This window comes from Eulemur rufifrons, chromosome 3 (assembly GCF_041146395.1).
Source record: "Eulemur rufifrons isolate Redbay chromosome 3, OSU_ERuf_1, whole genome shotgun sequence".
In the NCBI taxonomy this organism is placed as follows: domain Eukaryota; kingdom Metazoa; phylum Chordata; class Mammalia; order Primates; family Lemuridae; genus Eulemur; species Eulemur rufifrons.
Window position 1 is genome coordinate 6,250,478 of NC_090985.1, and position 23,779 is coordinate 6,274,256.

The 23,779-nt window shown below is 39.6% G+C and overlaps 1 protein-coding gene across 1 annotated transcript in view; it reads right to left on the reverse strand.

The window, feature by feature from the left end:
• Positions 1–22,544, reverse strand: part of TICRR (TOPBP1 interacting checkpoint and replication regulator) — a 42,410-nt gene extending 19,866 nt beyond the window's left edge. Inside the window, exons 1-7 of the mRNA XM_069466507.1 lie at positions 21,891–22,544; positions 17,265–17,544; positions 16,053–16,291; positions 14,815–15,049; positions 9,397–9,526; positions 4,617–4,756; positions 3,816–4,034 (exon numbers count right to left, since the gene is read on the reverse strand). Coding sequence (XP_069322608.1) covers positions 3,816–4,034; positions 4,617–4,756; positions 9,397–9,526; positions 14,815–15,049; positions 16,053–16,291; positions 17,265–17,544; positions 21,891–22,544 — 1,897 coding nt within the window. The remainder of the gene's footprint in view (positions 1–3,815; positions 4,035–4,616; positions 4,757–9,396; positions 9,527–14,814; positions 15,050–16,052; positions 16,292–17,264; positions 17,545–21,890) is intronic.
• Between the last annotated feature and the right edge of the window lie 1,235 nt (positions 22,545–23,779).

Here is a 23,779-nt window from a genome sequence, read left to right on the forward strand (position 1 = left end):
AGCCCAGAAATAGACCCACATAAATATAGTCAACCAATCTTTGACAAAGGAACAAAGACAACACAACAGACATCCAACAAATGGTGCTAGAACAACTGGACATCCACATGCAAGCAAAAATGAATCTAGATACAGACCTTTCATCTTTCGCAAAAATTAACTCAAAATGGATCACAGAGCTAATTGTAAAAAGAAAAACTATAAAACTGCTAGAATTAGAAGATAAGCTACAGACTGGGAGCAAATATTTGTGAAAGACATACCTGATAAAGGACTATTACTCAAAATATACAAAGAACTTTTCAAATAACCTCATTTAAAAATAGGTGAATACTTGAATAGACACATTACCAAAGAAGACGGCAAATAAGAATATGAAAAGGTGTTCAACATCATATGTCATTAGGGAGTTGCAAATGAAAATGAGATACCACTACAGACCTATTAGAATGGCCAAAATCCAGAACACTGACAACACCAAATATTGGTGAGTATGTGGAACAACAAGGACTCTCATTCGTTGTTGGTGGGAATGCAAAATGCTACAGCCACTTTGGAAGACAGTCTGGCAGTTTCTTACAAAACTAAACATATTCATACCCATATGATCCAGCAATCATGTTCCTTCGTATCTACCCCAAAGAAATGAAAACTTACGTCACACAAAAACCTGCACATGGATGTTTATAGTAGCGTTATTCAAAATTGCTCAAACTTGGAAGGAACCAAGATGCCCTTCTACAGTTAAATGGATAAATAAACTGTGGTACATTCAAAACTTGGGAGTGACCAAGATGTCCTTCCACAGTTAAAGGGATAAACTGTGGACATTCAGAAAATGGAATATTAGTGCTAAAAAGAACTGAGCTATCAAGCCATGAAAAGACATGCAGGAACCTTAAATGCATGTTACTAAGTGAAAGAAGCCAATCTGAAAAGGCCACATACTGTATGATTCCAACTATATGACATTCTGGAAAAGGCAAAACTATGGAGACAGCAAAAAGATCAGTGGTTGCCAGGGGTTAGAAGGGAGGGATGAAGGGAGACATGAATAGGCAGAGCACAGAGAATTTTTTATTTTTAGGGCAATGAAAATACTTTGTATGATACTACAATGGTGAACACGCGTAAAATACAATGTATAATGATACATTTGCCAAAATCCATAGAATGTACGACAGTAAGAGTAAACCCTAATGTAAACGGTGGACTTTACGTGATAGTGGTATGTCAGTGCAGGGTCATCAGTTATAACAGATACACACTGTAGTATGGGATGTTAATAGTGGGAGAGATTGTTGGGGAGATGGGGGTCTACTGGAACTCTTTGTACTTTATGCTCAATTTTGCTATGAACCTAAATCTTCTCTAAAAAATAAAATCTGTTAAAAAAAACTTAAGGGTAACCAACTAATGGAAAAGAAATAAACTATAACCTCCAAACCTAGCAGAAGAGAAAAAAGAACAATAATAAAGCAAAACTTGATTAATCCCATAGAATAGAAAAGAAAAAACAAAACAGAAAAAACACGGTAAATAGAAAGCACAAAAAGATACCAGAAATACATCAAAACTTATCAGCAATCATAATGACTGTAAACATTTATTTTATAAATAAACTTGCTGGTTAAAAGATAGAAACTGTCAGATTGGATTTAAAAAAATTTTATGCTGTTTACAAAAGATATACCCAAAACATAATGATAAAGAAACATTGAAAATAAAGGAATAGAAAAAATATTGAGGCAAACACTAACCAAAAGGAAGCTGGTGTAGCTATATTAATACCAGGCAAAATAAACTTTAAGGCATAGAGTTATTAGGAATATATAAAAAGAGTTATTATTCATTGACAAGACAATCACAAGGAAGACATAAATGACTATGAACTTGTATGAACTTAACAAGAAAGCTTCAAAGTATAAGATACAAAAATTGGCAGAATTGCAAGAGAATTTTGACAAATCTACATGGTAGAAGTCTAATATAATCGTCTTGGTTACAGATAAAAGAAGCAGAAAAAAATTAAGAATGCTGATAACATCACTAATAAACTTGATGTGTGGCCATGTATACAGCCAAGTATTGAACAATTAGAAAATACACATTATTTTTAAGTATACATGGAATATTAACAAAATTGACCATATATATTAGCCCAGAGTTTCTGCAATTAGTAAGGAATCAATATCTTATAGACTACATTGAGCACAGTCCAAAAATATTCAAAGGTAATTATAATATAAAATTACTTCTTTATATTATAGATGTCAGAAAATATTTAGAAGTATCATGAAAATAGAAACTAGCTAACTTGTATAATGCAGCTAAAATTATACTTAAAGGAAAATTTATAGGCTTAAATGATTATTTTTGTAAAGACTATAAATTTAAAAACAATTAATTAGCTAAGGGTCTAACATAAGAAGTAATATGAAAGTAAAACCCCAAAATAGAGGAAGGCAGAGAATAATAAAGATAAAAACAGAAATGAATTAAATAGAAAACAGACACTAGCAATCAACAGAAACAAAAGATGGTTTTTTTGAAAAGCCAAATAATCTATAGCAAGATTGAGCAATTTAAAAAAAGGAGAAAAAGGCATAAACAATATTAGACACGAACAAACATAGCAGAAACTCAAAATACTATTAAAAGGTAAGATCAAGTTTTATTTTTCCATAAAGGTATCAAGTTGTTCCAGAATCATTTGTTGTAAAGATTATTGTTTTCCGATTGAATTATTGATATATTATAGTTGTCACCTTTGTCAAAAATCATTTTACCACTGTTGGTACTTGTCTATTTCTAGACAGAATCTAGTCCAGGAATTATGTTACTGCCACATTGTCTTAAGTACCGTTGTTTTTATTCTCCCTTGCATATAATATCCACATTTTTGCATCCGTTTACTAGCTCATTAAAGATGTTCTGTCCCACTCAAACTGACTATCATCTATGGATCTAGCATTCCACAGGAGGAAAAAATCTTTAAAGGAGCACAAAATTTTTGCTCAAGAATTTTCAAAAGAACTCAAAGGTGACATCATGCAATTATTGTCCAAAGTTTATAAGCTATGGTTACAATCACCCGATAGGACTTGCACCATCACTGTGAGTTAAAAATGTACCCTAAGACTAGGCAACACATCATTATACAATCTATTAAAAAAACAAAGAGAGAAAAAAGAACAAATAGGAAAACAAAAGCTGCTAGATTAAATTCTTCTGTGCACCTTTGAAAGATCTCAATAACTTAGCCCCAGATTACTCACAAACCTTTTTCCTCTCCCTTTAATCACAAATGTAAAACTTCTATAATCACTTGTCCTGTGGCCTAATCATGGCCCTTTTTCTCTGTGACTTTGCTTATGCTAATTCCCCAGTGCTCTTCTTTTACTTTTCTGACATCTAACTCTGCTCATTCTTGGAAGTCTAGCCTGGGTTCCAGTAGTTCCTTACAAGCCTCTGTAGCCCATTCCAGTCCCGACTTTCCTTTTCTCAACTCCTAGTCTGGTTTTACTTCCCAAACGGGCATGTTTTTTGTTTTAGATTCTTGGCTCTCTTATATATTAGTTTTATTAGTTCATTATACGTAAATATATCAATATATATTAGTTTATTAGTTTGATCTTTGTAGCTAGATCATAGACATTACCTTATTATTTATTGTATTCACCATAACACATGTTTGGGCATGTAGCAGATATTTAATAAATTAAGGGACATAATTAAAATTTTTTGAAAAATAAGAGGGGTATAAGAGAGTAAACTAGACTGAGACACCAAAATGCTAGAGAATGGAAGAATACCTTTAGGTTTGGAACTTCTTAATGTTCTTCCTCTCTCTTGCAATTTATCTGCTGTTTTTCCACTGGCTATTTTTTGGATCCCTTTCTCCCCAGCCGTGTCTGGGCTGCCATCTGGAAGTAACTTCTGAGCCTTTACATTCAGCCTTGCAACATTCAACATCTTTAAGGAACGGCACATGGCATTCATCTTCTGCCTCACTGGAGTGCGAGGGACACTCCCTACCAAAACAACATCAGAGGAAGAAAAGTAAATTATCTTTCACTTCTGTGGAATCAAGAGCTACTTTAATTCAGAATACTGTAAAAGAATATCAAAATGAAGTATATCCCTTCAGAATGATCTGAATTAGTTAGTTCTTGCATCTCTTTCTACCACCACACAGGGTAGAAAGAGAGCCCTTCTTTTAATTGAAGCTTAGGAACTAAACATCTCAACATGATTCGATGTTTTTCTCCACAAGGCAAATGCCAAACAGACTCATTCTGGTGTTACCCAATGGCCACAGAATTACAATGAAACTTTTCTGAAAGATAATTTAGCAATCTGCGTCAAGAGCCAGTTTATATTTAAATTTCTGTTATAATTAAAAATAAAAATGGTTTATTCATTAGGAAGGTAGGACTGTGGGTGATTTTTTAAAGCACTATTGGACTAACATAATTATTTTTAAATTTGCAATATAATAATTTGCCCTTCTTTATTTAGTTACCATTTCAACCTCATTTCAGGGAATGTCAGTCTTTTGAAATGCATAGTCTCAAAAAAGACTGCCTTAAGAAACAGCCCTTCTATATGCATACGTTTCTTTTTGTTGTCTTCTTGATTAGCTACGGTGGATTCTTCACAAGATTTTCTCTGGTAGAGCTCGGAGAGACAATGTGTTAATTCACTTTCAGTTTTATAAGACTCTTCCTTATTAGCTGAGGCAGCCTGTAGTAACCTGTAAGGTCAAGATACCTAGTATAAAATCAAAATTCTAATTTTCCAAAATGCTTTAAAAATAAACAAAACAATAGCAGAAACTCCAGTATCTTTTTAAACGATATTCCCCACAAGATGTCTTCAAAAATACTTTCTCAGGAGGGAAAATGTCCTTCCTCTCATTTTCAACTTGAACAAACTCACGGGGCAAAGCTGCCTTGTTCACAAAACCATTAATCGTTATATACAATATTGACTTTTATTAATAAGATTTTTCATGAATTGGGGTACATATCTAATAATGGCCAACCATTTTACTTCTGGGCTTCCATAGTTATTTTTTACTTAGTTTCCATACATTAAAATATAAGATGATGGAATACAGTGTAACAAGTATTGCAATGACTTTAGGCTAATTCTTTCACATAGTAATAAACTAATTTCAGATTGATGAGAAGATGAGGAAGTAGGGCAGGCAGGATGATTAGTTATTAAATGCTTTTCCACCTAGAGCTAAGTATCTGTTACTAAGGAAATTATGAAAACAGCACAACACTCAAAATGTATTATTTGTATTTCAATATCTTCCATCATCTGACATTATCTGATTAAAAAGGAAGAAAATTATGGTGACATTAGTTGAATAGACACTGGTCAGGAGTGGTGGCTCATGCCTGTAATCCCAGTGCTTTGGGAGGCCCAGGTGGGAGAACTGGTTAAGGCGAGGAGTTCGAGCTATTGCAAGTCAGAATATGTGCTGGGGCTATCAGCTTCATACATGCAGCCAGTTTGAAGCAGATGAATTCTCCCTAAGAATTTTTTTTTTCCTGAGACAGAGTCTTGCTCTGTTGCCCTTGCTAGAGTGCAGCATCATCATAGCTCACTGCAACCTCAAACTCCTGGGCTCAAGCGATTGTGTATGTTACCACATCAGGCTAATTTTTTCTATTTTTTTTGTAGAGACAGGGTATTGCTCTTGCTTAGCCTGGTCTCAAACTCCTAACCTCAAGCGATCTTCCTGTCTTGGCCTCCCAGAGTGCTAGGATTATAGGCGTGAGCCGCCACGCCTGGCCAAATTCTCCTTAAGTGTGCTGGTGTTTCAATAGTGGGGAGGGTTTGTCTTTTTTTGTTTTTGCTGTTAATTTTTAAAAACATATGAACCTTAAAAATAGAAAAGTATAGAAAGCAATATTAAGTAGACAAGCATGTAAATACCACCAAGATTAAATACTGGCCGGGCGCGGTGGCTCACGCCTGTAATCCTAGCACTCCGGGAGGCCGAGGTGGGCGGATCGTTTGAGCTCAGGAGTTCGAGACCAGCCTGAGCAGGAGCGAGACCCCATCTCTACTAAAAATAGAAAGAAATTATACGGACAGCTAAAAATATATATAGAAAAAATTAGCCGGGCATGGTGGTGCATGCTTGTAGTCCCAGCTACTCGGGAGGCTGAGACAGGAGGATCGCTTGAGCTCAGGAGTTTGAGGTTGCTGTGAGCTAGGCTGACACCATGGCACTCACGCTAGCCTGGGCAACAGAGTGAGACTCTGTCTCAAAAAAAAAAATAAATAAATAAATAAATAAGATTAAATACTTATTAATAGTTTGCCATATCTGCTTCAGATCTTTTTTTTTAAAGAAATTAAGCATTATAGACACAGCTGAAGTCCCACCCTATCCCTTCCTCCCAGATGCATTCCTAGATTTGTATCTTATTTTTTGAGACACACATATGTAACAAACCAATGTAAATTATTTTATATGTTCTAAATTTTATAATGTATATCATATGATACCAACTCTTTGCAATTTTTATTGTATTTAACATTTTTCCAGAGTTTTCCATAAGCATATAAATAGCTCTAGCTTATTCTTTTTTACTAATCTATACATAATAGTCTACTGTATGACTATACTACATTTTATTTATTCATTTCCCTTCTGAGGATCAGCTGGTTCTTTCCACTTTTTTGCTATTAATGATTGGTAATGAATATTCAAGTATAGTTCTCCTTATGTCCATGCAAGAAGTTCTTTAGTATAGACACTTAGAAGTGGAATTACTTGGTATCAGAGTTTGTAAAGTTTCTGCTTACCAGGAATTTCCAAATTATTCTTTCAAATGGTCGAAAGTTCACATTTCCCTATGTGCTACTATCAGATTTATTAATTTTTGACAATCTAATGGGTATAAAATAAAATCTATTGGTTTTTTTCTTACTGTGGTTTTAATTTCCAGCTGCCTGAACTATCTTTTCAAATGATTAGCCTATTGATTTCCCTCTTGTGTGAATTGTTTATTTGCATTCTTTGCCAAATTTTCAACTGAATTTGTCTTATTGAATTTTTAGGAGCTCTACATTAATCTGGATACTAATCCTTTGTTGTTTATATGGATTGCAGCTACTCAAGCCTATAACTTGTCTTTTTACTTTAATGATAAAGAAATTTAAAAAATTGGTTATAGTCAAATCTATCTATATTTTCCTTTTTGGTTTGAATTTTTTATGTCTTGTTTAAGAACTCCATCCTTACCTTGATATTCTCCTGGATCTTTTTCCTTTTAAGAATTTTAAAGTTTTGTTTTTCATATTTGGTGTTTTAATCTATTAGAAATTCATTATTGTGAGGCCAGGCACGGTGGCTCATGCCTGTAATCCTAGCACTTGGAGAAGCCGAGGCAGAAGGAACTGCTCAAGCTCAGGAGTTCAAGACCACCCTTAGCAAGAGTGAGACCCCATCTTTACAAAAAACAGAAAACTTAGCCAGGCGTTTTGGCACACACCTGTACTCCCAGCTACCTGGGAGGCTGAGGCAGGAGGATTGCTTGAGTCCAGGAGTTTGAGGTTGCAGTAAGCTATGATGCCACCACTGCACTCTAGCCAGTACGACAGAGCAAGACTCTGTCTCAAAAAAAAAAAAAAGAAATTTATTATTGTGTATGCTGCGAAGTGGAAATCTAATTTTTATGTTTTTTCTTATAGATAGCCAATTGTTACATCACCATTTGTTGAATATTTTATTCTTTCCCTGAATAGAATATTCTTTCCTTTTGTCATATGCTGAGTTCCCATATGTGTGTGCGTCACTTTCTGGACTCTCCATTCTCTTCCGTGGGTTTATTTGTCTATCCTTGCACCAATACAAGGTGCAAGGATATTGCCTTATTTACAATAGCCTTATGGCAAATCTTGCTGTCTCACAAGGGGAAGTGTACTTGTTTTGTTCTTGGCCCTTTATTCTTATTGATCTTTTGCTACATTTATTCTTAAGTATCTTAATCATTTTAAATAAATTATATCCTTTTTTGTAAATTATAATTTCTAATTGTTGTTGGCATATAATTGACTTTATAATTTTTGTATGCAGTAATATTGCTGAATTCTCTTATCAATTATTTGCCTGTAGAATATTTTAGATCTTCTATGAAGAATCACACTATCTTCAAAAACTTCACTATTTATACCTCATAAAGATACTTAGAGATAATTTTAAAAAATATGGGCCAGATTTGTATACTAAAAACTACAAAACACTGAAGGAGATTAAGGAAAGACCTAAATAAATGGAGACATGTACCATGTTCATGGATCAGATGATTCAACATTAAGATGTCAATTCTTCCCAAATTATCTATGATTCAAAGCACTACCAAAGTTCCAACAGTCTTTTTTGTGGAAATTGACAAGCTGATTCTAAAACTTATATGAAAATGCAAAGGATTTAGAATAACCAAAGCAATTCTAAAACAAACAAACAAACAAAAAACCCCCAAACAAGAGGACTACCTAATTTAAAGACTTATTACAAAGCTAGAATATGTGGTATTGGTATAATGCAATGTTCAAGACAATGTGGTATTAATGTAGTTTGTGGCCTCTATTCTGTCTAGAAATTGATATGCAAAATGGTGGTCAATTGATTTTTGAAAAAGGTGCCACAGTAGTTCAATGGGAAAAGCACTGTCTTTTAACAAATGGTGTTGGAACAACTGGATATCTGTGTAAAAAAAATAAACCTCAACCTTACCTCTTAATAATACTTTGAATTTCTGCTGTGTCTTTTACATTTCTTTGTGTCTTTTTCTTTTTTAAAAATTGCTCAATCGTACTATAGATTTTATTTATTTAATTTAGCTTTTCAAAGAACCGTATCGTTTCTGCTGATTGCTATTATTTGTTTTCTGTTTAATTCATTTCTGTTCTTGTCTTTAATGCCTTCCTTTTGTGAGGGAGGGTCATAGTCTTGTTCAATTCTTAAGTTGGATTCTTAAGTAATTGGTTTTTAACTTTTCTCTTTACAAAACTAGTCATTTAATTCTATAAATACTCCTTTAAGTATAAATTCAGCTGCATTATACAAGTTTGCTATTTTTTTATTTTCACTGATGCTTACTTCTACATATTTTCTGACACCCATAATATGAGAGCATTTTATTTATTTAGTTGTTAGAATTTTTGGCATGTATATACTTAAATATTATTAATATATTATCTAACATACTCTCACAATATGTACTAAGTATGGACATGTTTTATTTTTGTAATTAGCTTGTTTTTAATATTATTGGATCATGTTCAGAGAATATGGTCTGTCAAAAAAAATGCAGATAACTGAAAGTTGATTTTAATAATCAATACCCAGAAAGATAAAAGTTTTACCAAAATGACTCCATCAAAGTTGAACTGGCACCACTGCTATTAGAGAAAGGAAACCATTTTTCCACAACAGCCGGACTCCAGGGAATAGTGCGCTCAATCTCCTGCTGGGCCCACTCTGGAACAGGAGGAGCTTACAGGAACAATGGAACAGGGGCAGGAGAGGAAAGAGCCATTAGAACCGAAGCAGAGACATTTCCAAGCACTTGCTCCACCCCTGTACTAACTACATCCCTCCAAAGGGTGGCATCCCTCCAAAGGGTGGCATCCCTCCACAGAGTGGCATCACTAACATTCATTCATCCACACCACCAACTCCTATGGGCCTATGTTGTCTATGAAAAATGTGCAAACATAATTTAAAGTCTTTTGTTCTCACTGCTGGCAGCAAATACACTCATCTTATTTCTGAAATGGTCCTCTAAATAGGTTAAAATATATGTAGTTTTTCTATTCTTAAAAATGTACCCCTTAAAAGTACTTTAGCACAAGAATAAATAATACAGTAATGTAACAGCTGCATAAAACGGCAGAGTGTAACAATTCTGCTGCATTGAGTAGGTGAGTTTGAAAGAGTGAGATGTGGCACTGTGTTGGGAAGCGTCTGGGTAGGTTCTCAGAATAAGCCTAATGGAAACGGGAGTCGGGGGACACTAACAGAAACTTCAGTAAACTCAGTAATTCTGAGGGGCCCATCCAAGACCCCAGACAAATGAAATGCTATACATTCAGGAAGTCTCAGTGAAAAAACTCAAATATTAAACTGTATTCAAACTCATATAGAGACTATCAAGTTCTAGGCCCCGTTTCACTGAGAGAATACGGAGATAAATAAAACAACACCAACTTTGAAAGGAGCTCCCAGTATAGGAAGAACAGATCTATTCTCGTGACATGATAAAGATACCTTCAATTATTAGCACATACTAACTCTGTCTAGGCGGGCAAGGAAGGCCTCATGGAGAATATGATATTTGGGCTAGGTACTTATGCGTGAGTAGGACCTCACCTGGATGGAGTGTGGGGGGAGACTGAACAATAAGTTAGCACACTGATTTACATCCTAAAAGAAACGTGGGCCAGGCTAGGCATAGAGTACTAGTAAAATACTACAATTCTTCTTTCACTAGATTCCAAAACACAGTTTTCTGACCGATTTTCAAAACTTTATAAATAATTAAGGTACAGTCGGTTCTACTACAATATAAATTTTCTGTAATACAGATAGCCTGCACACCATTGGTGAATAAGGTAATGACATCAGCACAAAACATGATGTTTTGGTTGATATGTGACTACTCCTTATGTGCTAATACTTTATACCACCAAGTAGCAGCCACTGCACTTGAAGTGCACTAATACAGCTAAATACAACAAACCAGAGTAACACAGTACCATACACTAAGCCCTTTCGACCCATGGCTCCCTGGCTGTCTGACCATGTGCTCTTTCTTGAAAGTACTTCCTCTACAGTTCTTTACCTTTGTCATTGGCCCTTGTCTCCATAATACCATACATAACTGCAACCCTTCCTGTCACCCCCTTCTGTCATGCCATCTTCACCTTTCTTTTTAAAGGATAAAGTATATTTATTATGGAGTTTACTTACTATGAATTTAACATGTCTTTTTAATTGAACTAGAATTTTTATTAGGATTGCTATTAGTTTTTGCTACTACCTAAGATTTTGAGAAGTACCTGCTCTAGTTTTCTCAAAGCTATTATTTTTGGTGTAAGATTTTGTAGAATTTTTTAAACAAAAGAAACCTCACATCACATTATAGCATAAATGCCTGTAATTGCATTTGCTATGTCACATCCCAAAATTTAAACAAGGGCAGTAAATGTCTATGAGAATAAACATGATCGTTTCCTCCCAAGTCATTGTATGTTGGATTAGGGAAGAAAGGCCAGAAATACTTCCACCCTTTTCAGGCCTCCAAGTCTCAAGCCTGCATCTGCATGGAGAAAGAGCCCCTCACACTCAGAGGTACCCGCAGCTCCTGACCAGCAGGGGTCAGGAGGGAGCCCCCATACTCAGAATCCGGCCAACCTTCCACTGGCCTCCAGCAGGGCTTTAGGAAAACCCTAGGCCCTTGGAGTAAGATGCCCTCCCTCTAGTCTCCACAACTGCATGGGCAGGAGTGGGGGTGGGCCAAACACCCACCCTTCCTGCCCCTCAAAACTCACAGGTTCAGCACCACTAGGCTGCCTTGAAACCACCAGGCATTAATCTCATGCTCCCCTGGTTTTGCCTGTCGCATGAAGCCCTAGACTCCCAGGTCAGTCCTGTGTGTCCACTCAAATTCCCTCACTGCTCCTTCCACCTCTTACTCTGTCCCCACAGCCCAGCCCTTTCCACATGTAAAACCCCCTGCTTTGCCCTCTGGAACTCACTGACCCTCATCGGCAAAATCCCGTGTCCTCAATTCCATCTCTTCCTCCCCTGAACACGCTGCTTCCCCTGCAGCGCTCTAGAAAGCTGGCTGTCCCCTGCCATGGCCCTCTTCCACTTGGTGGGTTGGTATCCTCCTTGCCCTTCCCGACCATTCTCCCTCTATCTGCTGAAAACGACAAAAACCCAGCTTTGATTCTCACATCAACAGACTACTCTTGTAGTCATCTAACAAGCCTGGATCATTCCCGCTCCTTCTTCACAGGCTTTTTTAGCTCCTGACTCACTGTCACTCTCTCCAGTACTACTCAGTCTAATTCTGGGTGATTTGAACATCCACATCTAGTCTACCAATGCTCTGGCCTCCCGGCCCCTTGCATTCTTTCCCTCTGTTGCCTTAGTGCTTGGCCCACCTCAGCCACTCTCTCCCCTGGTCACTGCCCTCTGTACTCTCAACTCCAAACACACTGCTCTGACCAACTCTGCCCCCTTTTTAGCTCTCTCCATTTAGAACATTGGCTCCCACAATCCTTAGATCCCTAGAATCCATTGATCTGATCACTCTTTCTCTGTCCTTCTGTTGTCCTCACTTCCTTCCTTCCTCTGCCTGGTTCTGTGGCCAATCCCTGTAATCTCTTCCTGCTCACCCCTTTGAACCCCTGGCCCCTCTCTGGCTTCACCATGATAACTGGCAAAATCCCACCGCTGGTTAACCCAGCTCTGCCCACCCTATACCTGTGCCAGCAGGTGGACGTGGCTGAAGGCAAACAAGCATGTGGAGGGGCCTCATTTCACCTTCATTACCAGTTGGCAACCTTCCTCCATTTCCTACGTCCTTCACACCCCCACTCACCACCTCCTCCTCCTCCCCCCCATCCCCAACCTCCAGCAGTCCCTTAAATCTTCATTTTCAGCTGACGACTTTGCTTCCTAGCTCACTGCAAAAACAGAAGCAGTCGGAAGAGAACCCCAGAAATTCACCACCCAGCACTCACCTCCCAGCACCCCAGCCCATGTATTTCTGCCTTCCCTCCAGTTGTCACGGATGGGCTGTATGTGTTCCTAAGATCAATCTCTCCACTTGTATGTTCTCAAAGGCCTCTTACGAATGACTCTTCTCCTCTCTTGCATCAATTTTTACCTTGCCACATAGCACGCAAGCATGGTATCATTTCTAAAAATCAAAAACAAAAACCTTGACCCCACCTCTCTGTCTAGCCACTGTGTCTATTACTCTAATCTGTTTTACATCAAAATTTCTCCAAAGAATTGTCTGCACTTGCTGTTTTCCTCTTCTCAGTCTCTCCTGAGCCTACTCCCACTCATGTTTCCGCCCTCACAATCTCACCAAAACTGGTATTAAGATCATCTATAACCTTCACATTGCTCAGCTGAATGTCAACTCTCAGATGTCATCTTCCTTGACCTATCAGTAGCAAATAACCCAGTTGAGCACTTTTTCTCTTCACTTGGCTTCCAGGGCAGCACACTCTGGGTTTTCTTTTACCTCACAGACTGCCCTTTTGTCTCCTTTGCTGGTTTCTTTCTCCTCGTCTCCCAGACTGTTTAACATTAGGCTACCAGAGTTCAGTCCTTGAGTCCCCTCTTCTCTTCTCCATCTGCCCTTATCCCCATGTGATCCTAACCCATTTCATCTTTAAACTTCACTGATAACTCTCACCATCTTCAGTCCAGACAAATCTCCCAAATCCAAACATGCGTAGTGGATGCCCACTCAATACCGCATTTGGATGTCGAACAGACAACTCAGACTTAACATGTCCAAGACGAAACCCTTGTCCTCACCCCCCACCCCCGGCTCCCTGGCCTCCCACATCTCAGAAGGCAACATCTTTCTGCTAGTTGCCCAGGCCAAAAATCTCTGGAGTCATTTTCAACTTCCCTATAGCTCACACCATACATTCAGTCCAAGGGCCAATTCTGTTGGCTTTTCCTTCAAAATATATCCAAAAGCTCCAACTACTTCTAACCACCTGCATTGTTCCCACCATCTCTCGTCTGGATTATTGCAACATTTCCGACTGGTCTCCCGTTTCTATCCTTGCCGCTCTATAGTTAGTTCTCAACCCAGAAGCCAGAGTAATGTGGTTAAAACACAAATCAGAATATGTCACTGTAGAAAACCCCCAAAACCTTCCTCTCTCACGCACAGTAAAAGCCACAGTCTTTTCAGTGGCCTGTAAAGCCTACCCAATTGGGTCTGCTGCTGGCTGCCTGACCTCACCTCCTACTACTCTCCCTTGGTTCCTTCCAACTCAGCCACAGGCTTCCCTGCTTCTCCTTAACACGCCACACACCCTTTTGAGCCTGAGCACTTGCTGTTGCCTCTACCAGCAACTTCCTCCATCACTTCCTTCAAGCCTCTGCCTCACCAAGGCCTTCCCTGACCACCCACCTTCCCACCCTAACACTCCTCATTCCTTTCTTCCTGATTTACTACTATAGCACGTTGTCTCTTTCAAATAATCTATATAATTTTCCATATTTAGTTTATTGTTTTGTCTCCCCTGACTGGATGGTAAGCTCCATGGGAAGAGATCTTTGTCTATTTTGTTCCCTGATGTATTCCCACTACCTAGAACAGTGTCTGACATGTAGTAGGCACTCAATAAATCTGTTGAATAAATGAATGAAAGACATATCAAGCTGATTATATATATTTAAATCTACCTAGCATATATAAGGTTTGTATCATATTAGTAACAATGCAATGAATTGCAAGGTAGATAGAATCACTATAGTTTTACATGCAATCATTATTAAATATATTAAAAACCAGGTGTCACCTTATGACTTTGATTTCAAACTAGTTTCATAGAGCCTTCAGCCTCTTCAGAATTTCTGCAAATAATGATGATTTAAACTGCCTGAAGTATTATCGTTTGCTTTTATCTGCCTTAGAACATATTGAGGTTCTACTAAGTGCATGGTGGGAAAAAAGTTCTGATGCTAGAAGAGGCTGCAAACCACCCTAGACTACATGAATTACTGGTTCAGAAGCTTACCAGCAGTAGCAGGATCTTCAAATGAATTATCAATCTGATTTAATACATAATCCACAACATCTGAGAAAAGGGAAGCTGTATCCTGGGGGCCCTGGGCCACAACTGCTTGGAAAAAATGTCTTTGAAAGTCAGCCTCCTCGGTGCGGAACACAGTGAGAACCATAGCGTTGGCAGAGAGCGGGGAAATAACCCCAGTGATGGGGGGCCAGCCGTCACCAGGGTCCACATCGGCAACCTACATGAGAAGTTCTAATTAGTTGAGAATATTGTTGTCAACATGCTCTCCTGAAGAAGAATGTAGCTTAGTAAAAAACAGAGTAACAGTTTTCCAATGATTATTAAAATAAAGAGAAAATCGTGGAAAAGATAGGCTTGATGGTTACTAGAGGTAGAAGAGAATTTACTAATCATACAGTCCCAATCTTTCAATTTACAAATAAGAAAAACCTCACGTTACCAGGAATATTTATGAAGCTCTTATTATGTGCTCTCTGAATCCTCACAACCAGTCTGAGGTAAAAATTATTATTATCTCAATTTTACAGAGAAGGGATGGAGGAGGAGGAAGAAGCAACCTATTTAAGGCCACCCAGTTAGTAAGGCAAGAGGCCATTCACTTAACCATGAGGCAATATTATCATTTAAGGGATTTATCCAGAACATACAGTGGGCAGGAGAGCTGAGACCTAATCCAGATCACTGACTTTCCAAGCCAAGCACTTTCCATCAGAGCACACGACTCTTAGACAGCATAGGTTCAATGACTACCCCATTTTTCTCTAGAACGTTTCACAATGTGATCCAGAATAGAGATGCCCCCTGAGATTATGAAGGCAAAGACAAAGGAAGGCAAGGAATTTGCTGGTAGTTTATAGTAGCTTTTTCTTTAATACTTACATAAAGGTAATAAATAACAGAACATTTAAAAAATAACAAGAAATCGAATTTCTTCACTTCACTGTCCTAATACAACCATTCCATCTGGTCAACTGCTTTTTTCCCTATGTGAATATAATTTAACTTAATTGGATTCTGAGTACATGCAATTTTATAAATGGTTTCTTCACTAAAGACCACTGTTTGCCATGATGCTACAATGTCGACAATATTACTTGCAAAAACATCATCAGTTTGACTGAGACTATATTATTAGGGCGTTCCTTGGCATTTTATAAACACTTATTTCACTTTCCTAGTGTGCTATTAGACAAGAATAACACCGTGTGGAGGATACCTACCAGATGTAACTCTTCAGCAGTCAGCCTGCTTATCAGCTGCTGAAATAACAGCTTTTGAGCTGATGTGTTCTCCTCTGGACTTTGTAACATCCAGCTGTCAGTCCCCAAAGTGCTGCTCATCGGGAGAGACCACTGGGCTGCTGAGCCTTTTAGAAAAATTCTGACTGGTTTCTGAAAATGTCTCTGATGCATGGCCAAGGGCTCTAGGGTGACTGTCCATGTTTCTGGAATCTCTTTGCCTGTTAGAAATAAAGAATATTAAAATTCTAACAGAAGGAATAGTTACTAAAAAGAGATTTAATAGTCTAAGAAGGAAAAAAATCAGATTGTCAGTTGAGGTATTGTCATTGAGTTCACAGTTCAACCCGTATTCTACTGCCAGCAGGCTAGCTATCACAGCAAGTTCGTTTAGTTCTAGAGGAAAAGCTGTAAACAGATGGAATTACAAGGGCAAGACATGATGTCAGACCTTGTCAATAATTATGGCTTAGAAATAAGTACTCAAGCAATACTTACTACTCGTAAGAAAGAAGACACCACTCCTTAAACCCATAAAATACAGTGCATTATATCTTACAAGGAGTTTAAATTCTAAAGACTGTGTATGATGAAATTGCTGAAACAAAACTACTCTTGAAAATCCCTTAAGCTGCACATAATGTACAAGATAGTTTTATGTATATAACTCTAGGCAGTATTATTTCTGTGTGAATATCTAATGTATTCAGAAATGAGATGCACCATATAACGAATCACGTGGTGAAGCAAATTTACGAAGATTCCAACATGCTGGCTTTTCCTGGTAACAAACATCATTTTTGTGGTCTGTAGATTTATTTTTTCTCTTAGTCAATCACTGTTTCTCTACAGTCTTCACCTTATCAATCTCTTCTACAAGGCAATTAAATCTTACCACCCATGTGCTTGGGCACCTGAACAATGTTACTCTTCTTTGGAAACAGCTGGGAAACTCCTTAAAATCATTCACTGTTCTTTTTGCACATGGGCTGGCAGTTGTACTGTATTAGAGTTCAAACGTTTCCTGTGGTAGCTCTAATTTTGCTTAGACATCTTTTAATGCTTTCGATTACAACCATTCATTGAGTGCCTAGGCTGTGGGATATGCCAAAGAAGTTAAAAGCATGGACCTGTCTTGAAGAAATTAATGTAATTGAGATACTAAAAAAAAACACCCAAATATTATTTGCTTACCTTCAACAGGGAGAAATAATGTTCCTTCTATCTGTGGAAACGAGGCTTCATACCCAGGAGAATTATAGAGCAAGCGGTTTAAAGTGGCATCAGTTGGCAGAGTTGAAATCCATGGACAGAGATGAGGTTCACTTGACAGCTTTCTTTCACCCCTGAGCAGTGTTTCTCCAGCTTTAGTAAAATCCCCGCTGAAAGATTCAGATGGCAAGACGGTACCTCCTCCGTGGTGGAGGAGTTCACAAACTGTCCAGTACCCAAGGTGGTCTGGGGACTCCCATAACTAAAATAAAAATGACAAAGAACCTCAGGTTATTACAAATTAGGCATTCATAAATAAAGCTAAAAGAAATCAGGAGAAAGTAAAGTTGATGCCAACATTAAAGGATCAAATCATATTAATAAAATTTATGTATTTGTTAAGCTGAATACAAATAATGGCCAGCATCCAGTAACTGTACAACCCCAAACATAATTACTACATAATATGCCTTCAAGAAAGCATTCATTTAGTGAAAATAGCACCTCATTTATATTTTCTGTCAAGGAACAGAAGTGATGCAAATCACTAGGTATAAATCATAAAATATTAGAGTCAGAAGGAACACAAAACCATTATACACTAATAAAAATAACTCTGGTCTACACAACATAACACAACAATGGCCAGGTGTCATGGGAGTGAGGCAGAAGCACCTCCCCCAGATAGTGACCATCGCTTTGACTTGCCTACCCACAGGTCTGTGCAGGGACCAAACAGGTTGCTCTGTTCTGTCTTCACTGTTTTAACTGAAGCTGTCATCGTCTTTCTCCACATTGCCTTAAGTATTCTTCCAAATCACATATCTGATCATGCTACTCTCTAAAAGCTTTCAAAGGCCTCCAGGATAAAGTAACTCATTAGCATAACCATAAAGCCCTTCAAAACAGACCCTAAACAACCTTTTGGAACACACTGTCTTCTATTTCCCTCACTTATCCCTACTGAACGCTTTGCTATTTCCTCAACAGGCCACATTTTATAATGCTTCCATGTTCTTGCTGATTTTATTTCCTGTGGCTCCCCTTCCTTCTTCACCAATTGAATGCTTATGATACATATACTTTTGTATCTAGCTCAAATTCTGCTTTTTTTGGGTAAAAGCTCTGCCTCACTCCTTCACATATAGCTGACTCTTCAGCCAACCTTCTTTCAACAAACTTTTATTGAGCAACCTCTATGCACCATGGCTAGGATCTTAAAGTCAGAAGTGGGGTAAATGAAACAATTGAGTAGCTTATGATCAGCATTTATAAAGAACAGAAAAGAAAATATCAGAGCATAATAGAAAATATCACATGTAACAAAGATAAACAATGTTTATTGTGAAACTTTTGCTTCAGTTATACATACCAACCTGCAACAGATTAATCAATTACTTAGTATTTGCTGTTACCACCCATGTTTCCATGCCTGTGTTCACTGCTATGGGGGAGAACAGTAAGCTAGTTCAGAGGCCATAGATGCTCATTAGGATTTTCTGCCAAAGGGGCACAAAAAAATTTGTTGAAATGGTTTCAGCCAGAGGAGCAGCCAGGAAAACAAAACAAACCTGCTTACTAAATGAAAAGTTAAGCTCAAACTTTAATAAAAGTTAAAAAGGTCATTAACTTCTGATGACAAAGTAATCAATGTATGTCTCAAACAGTTTTCTGTTATCACAGAATACCTGAAACTGGGTAATTTATAATGAAAAGGAATTTATTTCTTACAGTTAGGGAGGCTGAGAAGTCCAAGGTCAGGGGGCCACACCTGGTGAGGGCCTTCTCACTGGTGAGGACATTTTACAGAGTCCCAAGGTGGTGCAGGGCTTCACATGGTGAGGGGGCTGAGCTCAGGTCTTCTTATAAAGCCACTAGTCTCACTCCCAGGAGAAGCCATTAATCCATAAACCCATTAATCTATGAATGGATGAATCCATTCATGGGGGCAGAGCCCTCATGCCCTAATCACCTCTCAAAGGCCCTACCTTTCAATACTGCCACATTGGGGATTAAATTTCAACATGAGTTTTGAAATGGACAAATTTAAACCACAGCAATGTACATGATAAATACAAAGAGTATACTATATATAGAACATGGTTTTTCATTGGTATGCATATTACAGGGTAAGTGACAGACATGTCCTAGTTGAGGTTTCACATTTGGGAATTTGTAGATGTCCACCAGACTATAAGCTCCAAGAGAGCAGGGACCACATCTGTTTGGTTCCCTAATAGTATATTCAGCCCCTAGCATAGCTGGCAAGTATATAACAAACGTGTGTTGAATAAAATCAACAGCAAAATTGAAAATATGTCAGGTGTCTCCTATCTTCCATTTTATTCTGTATCTTTGCAAATGTTTTGTGTGCGTGGATACCTCCACCTCCAATCTGAATCCTGGTTCTGTTTCTCCCAGTTCTCCTTCCCAGACTGTGAGCTCCCCAAGACAGGATCTGGCTTTTATCTCCCTTCCTCTCTCCACTCTTGTACTGAGAGCTCCCCAAAGGACAGAGCCTAAATCTTCCTTTTGCTTCCACAATGTGGCTGGGCAGAGGCTTTTGAATAGGAAAAGATAGCTCTTTAGTGGAAGAAAATTCCAGAAAAGCTTAAAATTACCTGATGGGCATTTTCTTAGGAGAAACAACGTGCAGATTTGAGAAGAAAAGCCTTAGAGAAGACCCATCCCCCTCAGATAGTGGTATGCCAGACCTGGAAGGGATCTTTAAAAAGATCCAGTCAACCCACTCATTTCAATGCTATTTCAAAAAGAGAGCGAGAGAGAAAAAGGAGAGAGAAAAACAATCTCCAAGCCCCATTTGCTAAGGCTTATAGCCAGTATTTGATATAATACAATTCCAGAATAAAATCTTTGATGTGATTTGATATCAGTTATCTCAAGTTGAGAACTTATGTGTTGTATATTGTGTCCAGCACTTGATTTGCTGCCTTAATAGATTTTAATTTCTAGGACTCTTCTCCATCAAATGTTTACCATCCCCTTAAACACATTTTGTCCTTTCCTTTTCTTCTTTGACAAACCACTGCTGCTTTATTTTGCATTTGCCATGCTTTTGGGGGGCTTTCTTTGTATGTGAAGGCACGTCGGAAATTTTAACATACTGTATCATTATTTAAGTGCCTGCTCATTTTCCACCTGTAATCTTGCAATTTAATCCACTCCTGGGTTAGTGACATGTTATTTCCATTAAGTAGAATCACATCTTTCACCTGGGTGAACCACTCTCCAAAGCCTTCCGATTAATTAGAACAAAATCCACACTGAGGACGTTGGCCCCTGTAGGGGCCTCTCATACTACTCTCCTCCTTGTCTTTTTTTTTTTTTTTTTATTTCATCTTATTGTTCTGGGGGATACAGAATTGCAGGTTACATACGTTGCCCATGTACCGCCTTTCCCCCTAAGTCAGAGCTCCAGGCGTGTCTGTTCCCCAGGTAGTGCGCGTTGCACCCATCATGTAGGTATATGTCCCTCCCTTCCCCCTCCTTGTCTTTTTGTTTCTGAAACAAACTAAGCTCATTCCCAGCTCAAATCCTTACATCTGCTCTTCTCTTTGCCTGGAATGTTCTTTCCCAACCTTCACGTGCCTCAAGTCTCTGCTCAAAAAGGCCTTCCCTGACTGCCATCCTATATGCAATAACCACGTCCTTCTACCTCGTCCTCTCACCCAGCTTTATTTTCTTCAGAGTACGATTTGAAATAACATCACTTACTTATCTAATGTTATCTTCCTCACCAGAAGGGTCAACTCCACATTGGCTACCATACCCCCAGCAGCTAAAACAGTGCAGTAAGTACTCAGCGTTAGTGGCTTCCCAGTGAATGTGTTAACTAGATGAAGTGATGTGAAGCAAACTATGAAAGTAAAAATACATACGTATCATAGCACTTAACAGGAGCAGGGGGCCTCAGTGAAAATCCAAATTAACCGTTTAAGACTTGAAGTTTGTAAGCACATATTCATTTGGTCAGGAAATATTTACCCAGTGCCTACGGTGTTCAATGTACACCTGTGAGGGATACAAAGCTGTGTTAAGACCCGGTGCCTGCCTTTGAGGTATGTGTAGACCAAATAGAAGGTGATAGATGTGCACAAACTGGCACATAATGAAGAAAAAAATGCCACAAAAAAGTACATGGAAATCAGAGGCCGCACTGAGTAGTTGTCATTTGGGCAAAGCCTTACAGGACGAGTGAGGTGTAGACTGGCTTAGAACAGTGACAACTGGCATCCCAGGCAGACTGAACAGCACAGGATAAGACAAAACGAGCAGTCAAGCCCTGCTGATGATCCAGACTAGGCTTCAATATGCCAGACTATATGTCATGGGTAGGATAAATAAAGTCTGGGAAGGCAGGTAGGGCCCAAATTGCGAAGAAACTTAAATGCTTGGTAGGTAGTGACAAACCACTCATTTTGTTGTGAAAACTGTCCCTGTCTTTTGTGACCACAGTACTTTCCTTCTGGAGGGAGACACGGCCACGATAGCTTAATTCTGGGTCTGTTGGCTGCTCTGCGGACGCTGCCGAGTTCTGGTTAGCAAGGAGAGCACCATGCACCACAGCTGAGAGTACTACCACCTTACCTTAGACCACTCAGCGGTGTCCACCCAGTACAAGGTGATTTTTCGGGCGATCATGACTTCCTGGACTCTCTTGGGCAGCAACTTCTCCATCACCTGCTTGGGGGTAGGCGACAGGCGCTGGGTCTGGGCCTCGCACCCAGACACGAACTGCAGCAGCTCCCTCTGCGAATGCGGACAGGGGGCCAGGAGGAAGACGGCATTCACAAAGCCTCCGAGCGCGGTCTCGGCCTCCTTGGCCTCGCTCTCCACGTCCACTAGCCTCCTCCCGCTGCTCCTCAGGATCGGCTTCGTGGGCGACGTGATCTCGGGCCGGTCCCACTGGTAGTCTAGCAGCGTCTCCATCAGGGCGCTGTGCGTGTGGGTGGCCCTGGGCGCTGGGCCGGGCAGGTGGGCGCGATCCTCGAGCCTGGCCTCCAGCTCTTCCTCAAAGTCCTCCCACGAGCGAGCCCCTAGCTCGCGGAAGTCAGACACGCGGGAGGGCCGGCTCCGCGCCCCCTGCGAGTCAAAGAACTTGAAGGCCCAGTGGACCCTGGCTAGGCCGAATCGGCAACTCAGGTAGGTGAGGAGGCGCAGGGCGGCCCGCCGGACCCGGCTGTGGCGAGCGGCGCTGCCCGCGGTGTCCAGCAGCAGCATTACTTTGTGACAGCACGCCATATCGGCCGCGCAGCCGCTCCGGGGCTCCGGTCGGGGTCGGCGCCACTCTCCCCTAGGCCCTTCCCTCAGGGAACCAGCGCCATTCACTGCTTCCCTTAGGGGCCCCGATCGAAAGGCTCCCGCGCTCTCCAAGAGCTGTTACTATTGGCAAACCTCGTTCTCAAGGTCAGCTCCTATTGGCCGCTCGCCCTACGTAAGTTACGCGAGCAACTTCCATTTTTGGCGGTGATTGGAAGGGCCGTGGCGAAAACCACAGCTTGATTGGTGGAGGGCGCGACTGTGGGCGGGGCGCTGCGTTGCGGGAGAAACTTAACATTCATTGGTCTGGGCCTTCGTTTTAAAATTTAAAGAGGTGGTGCTTGGGGCGTGTCAAGAAGCTTCCCCGGTGGGGAGGGGGCCCGCGTTCGGACGAGAGTACGCAGTCGTGCGTGCGGACTGCGGGCGGGGGACGTTCTCCTAGACTCTGAGAGCTTGGTACCGGAAGGGAATTTGAGATGGATTGGATCGAACTGGTTTAGAATCCGCCAGACCGTCTATGGAGTGGAATCCCATGGCGAAGACTTTAATTTTCTGTAAATTTTTAAAAATTATTAAAAAATGAAAAGTTCACTACCTTTGCCCCAGTAACTTCTGGGAATTTATCTGAAAAAAATGATCGGGGAGCCAGATAAAAGATGTATGTACATTATAGAGTTTATTTAGTTCTAGAAAAATTAGAAACAGTTTGAATGGGAGTGGTTAAGTAAGGTATGGTACCCCCCAAGGGAACATCGTGCAGCTTTTTAGAATAGTCTTTTATTATGTAATGTTAGATTTTAGAAGTAGACTGCAAACTGTACATGCAGTGAACTCCCCAAATTTGCTATCTATATGCATATTTTTAAACTGTTAAGATAATACTGTGTACCAAAAGGTGTCTGTGATTGTCTCTCCGTGGTGCTTTTAAAAATTTTTTTGACACTTTTATGAAATTTCTAAATTTTTACAATTCTATATTACTTTTACATTCACAGGAAATATCCTTAATGAATAAAAAGAATCCTCTTGCTGCAAATGGAAGAATCCTCACCTGTGGAAAAAGGCTGTGACTCCAGATGGGAGCAGTTCCTCCTGCTGGTTGTGAAAGCAGAGGAGGGTTTAAGCTTTCTCTGGCTAGGACTGGCGGCCTTTAAATTTCCTACCACTGCTGACATTCCTTGAGTTGGTTGTTTCCAGAAAAGACCATCACTGATGCC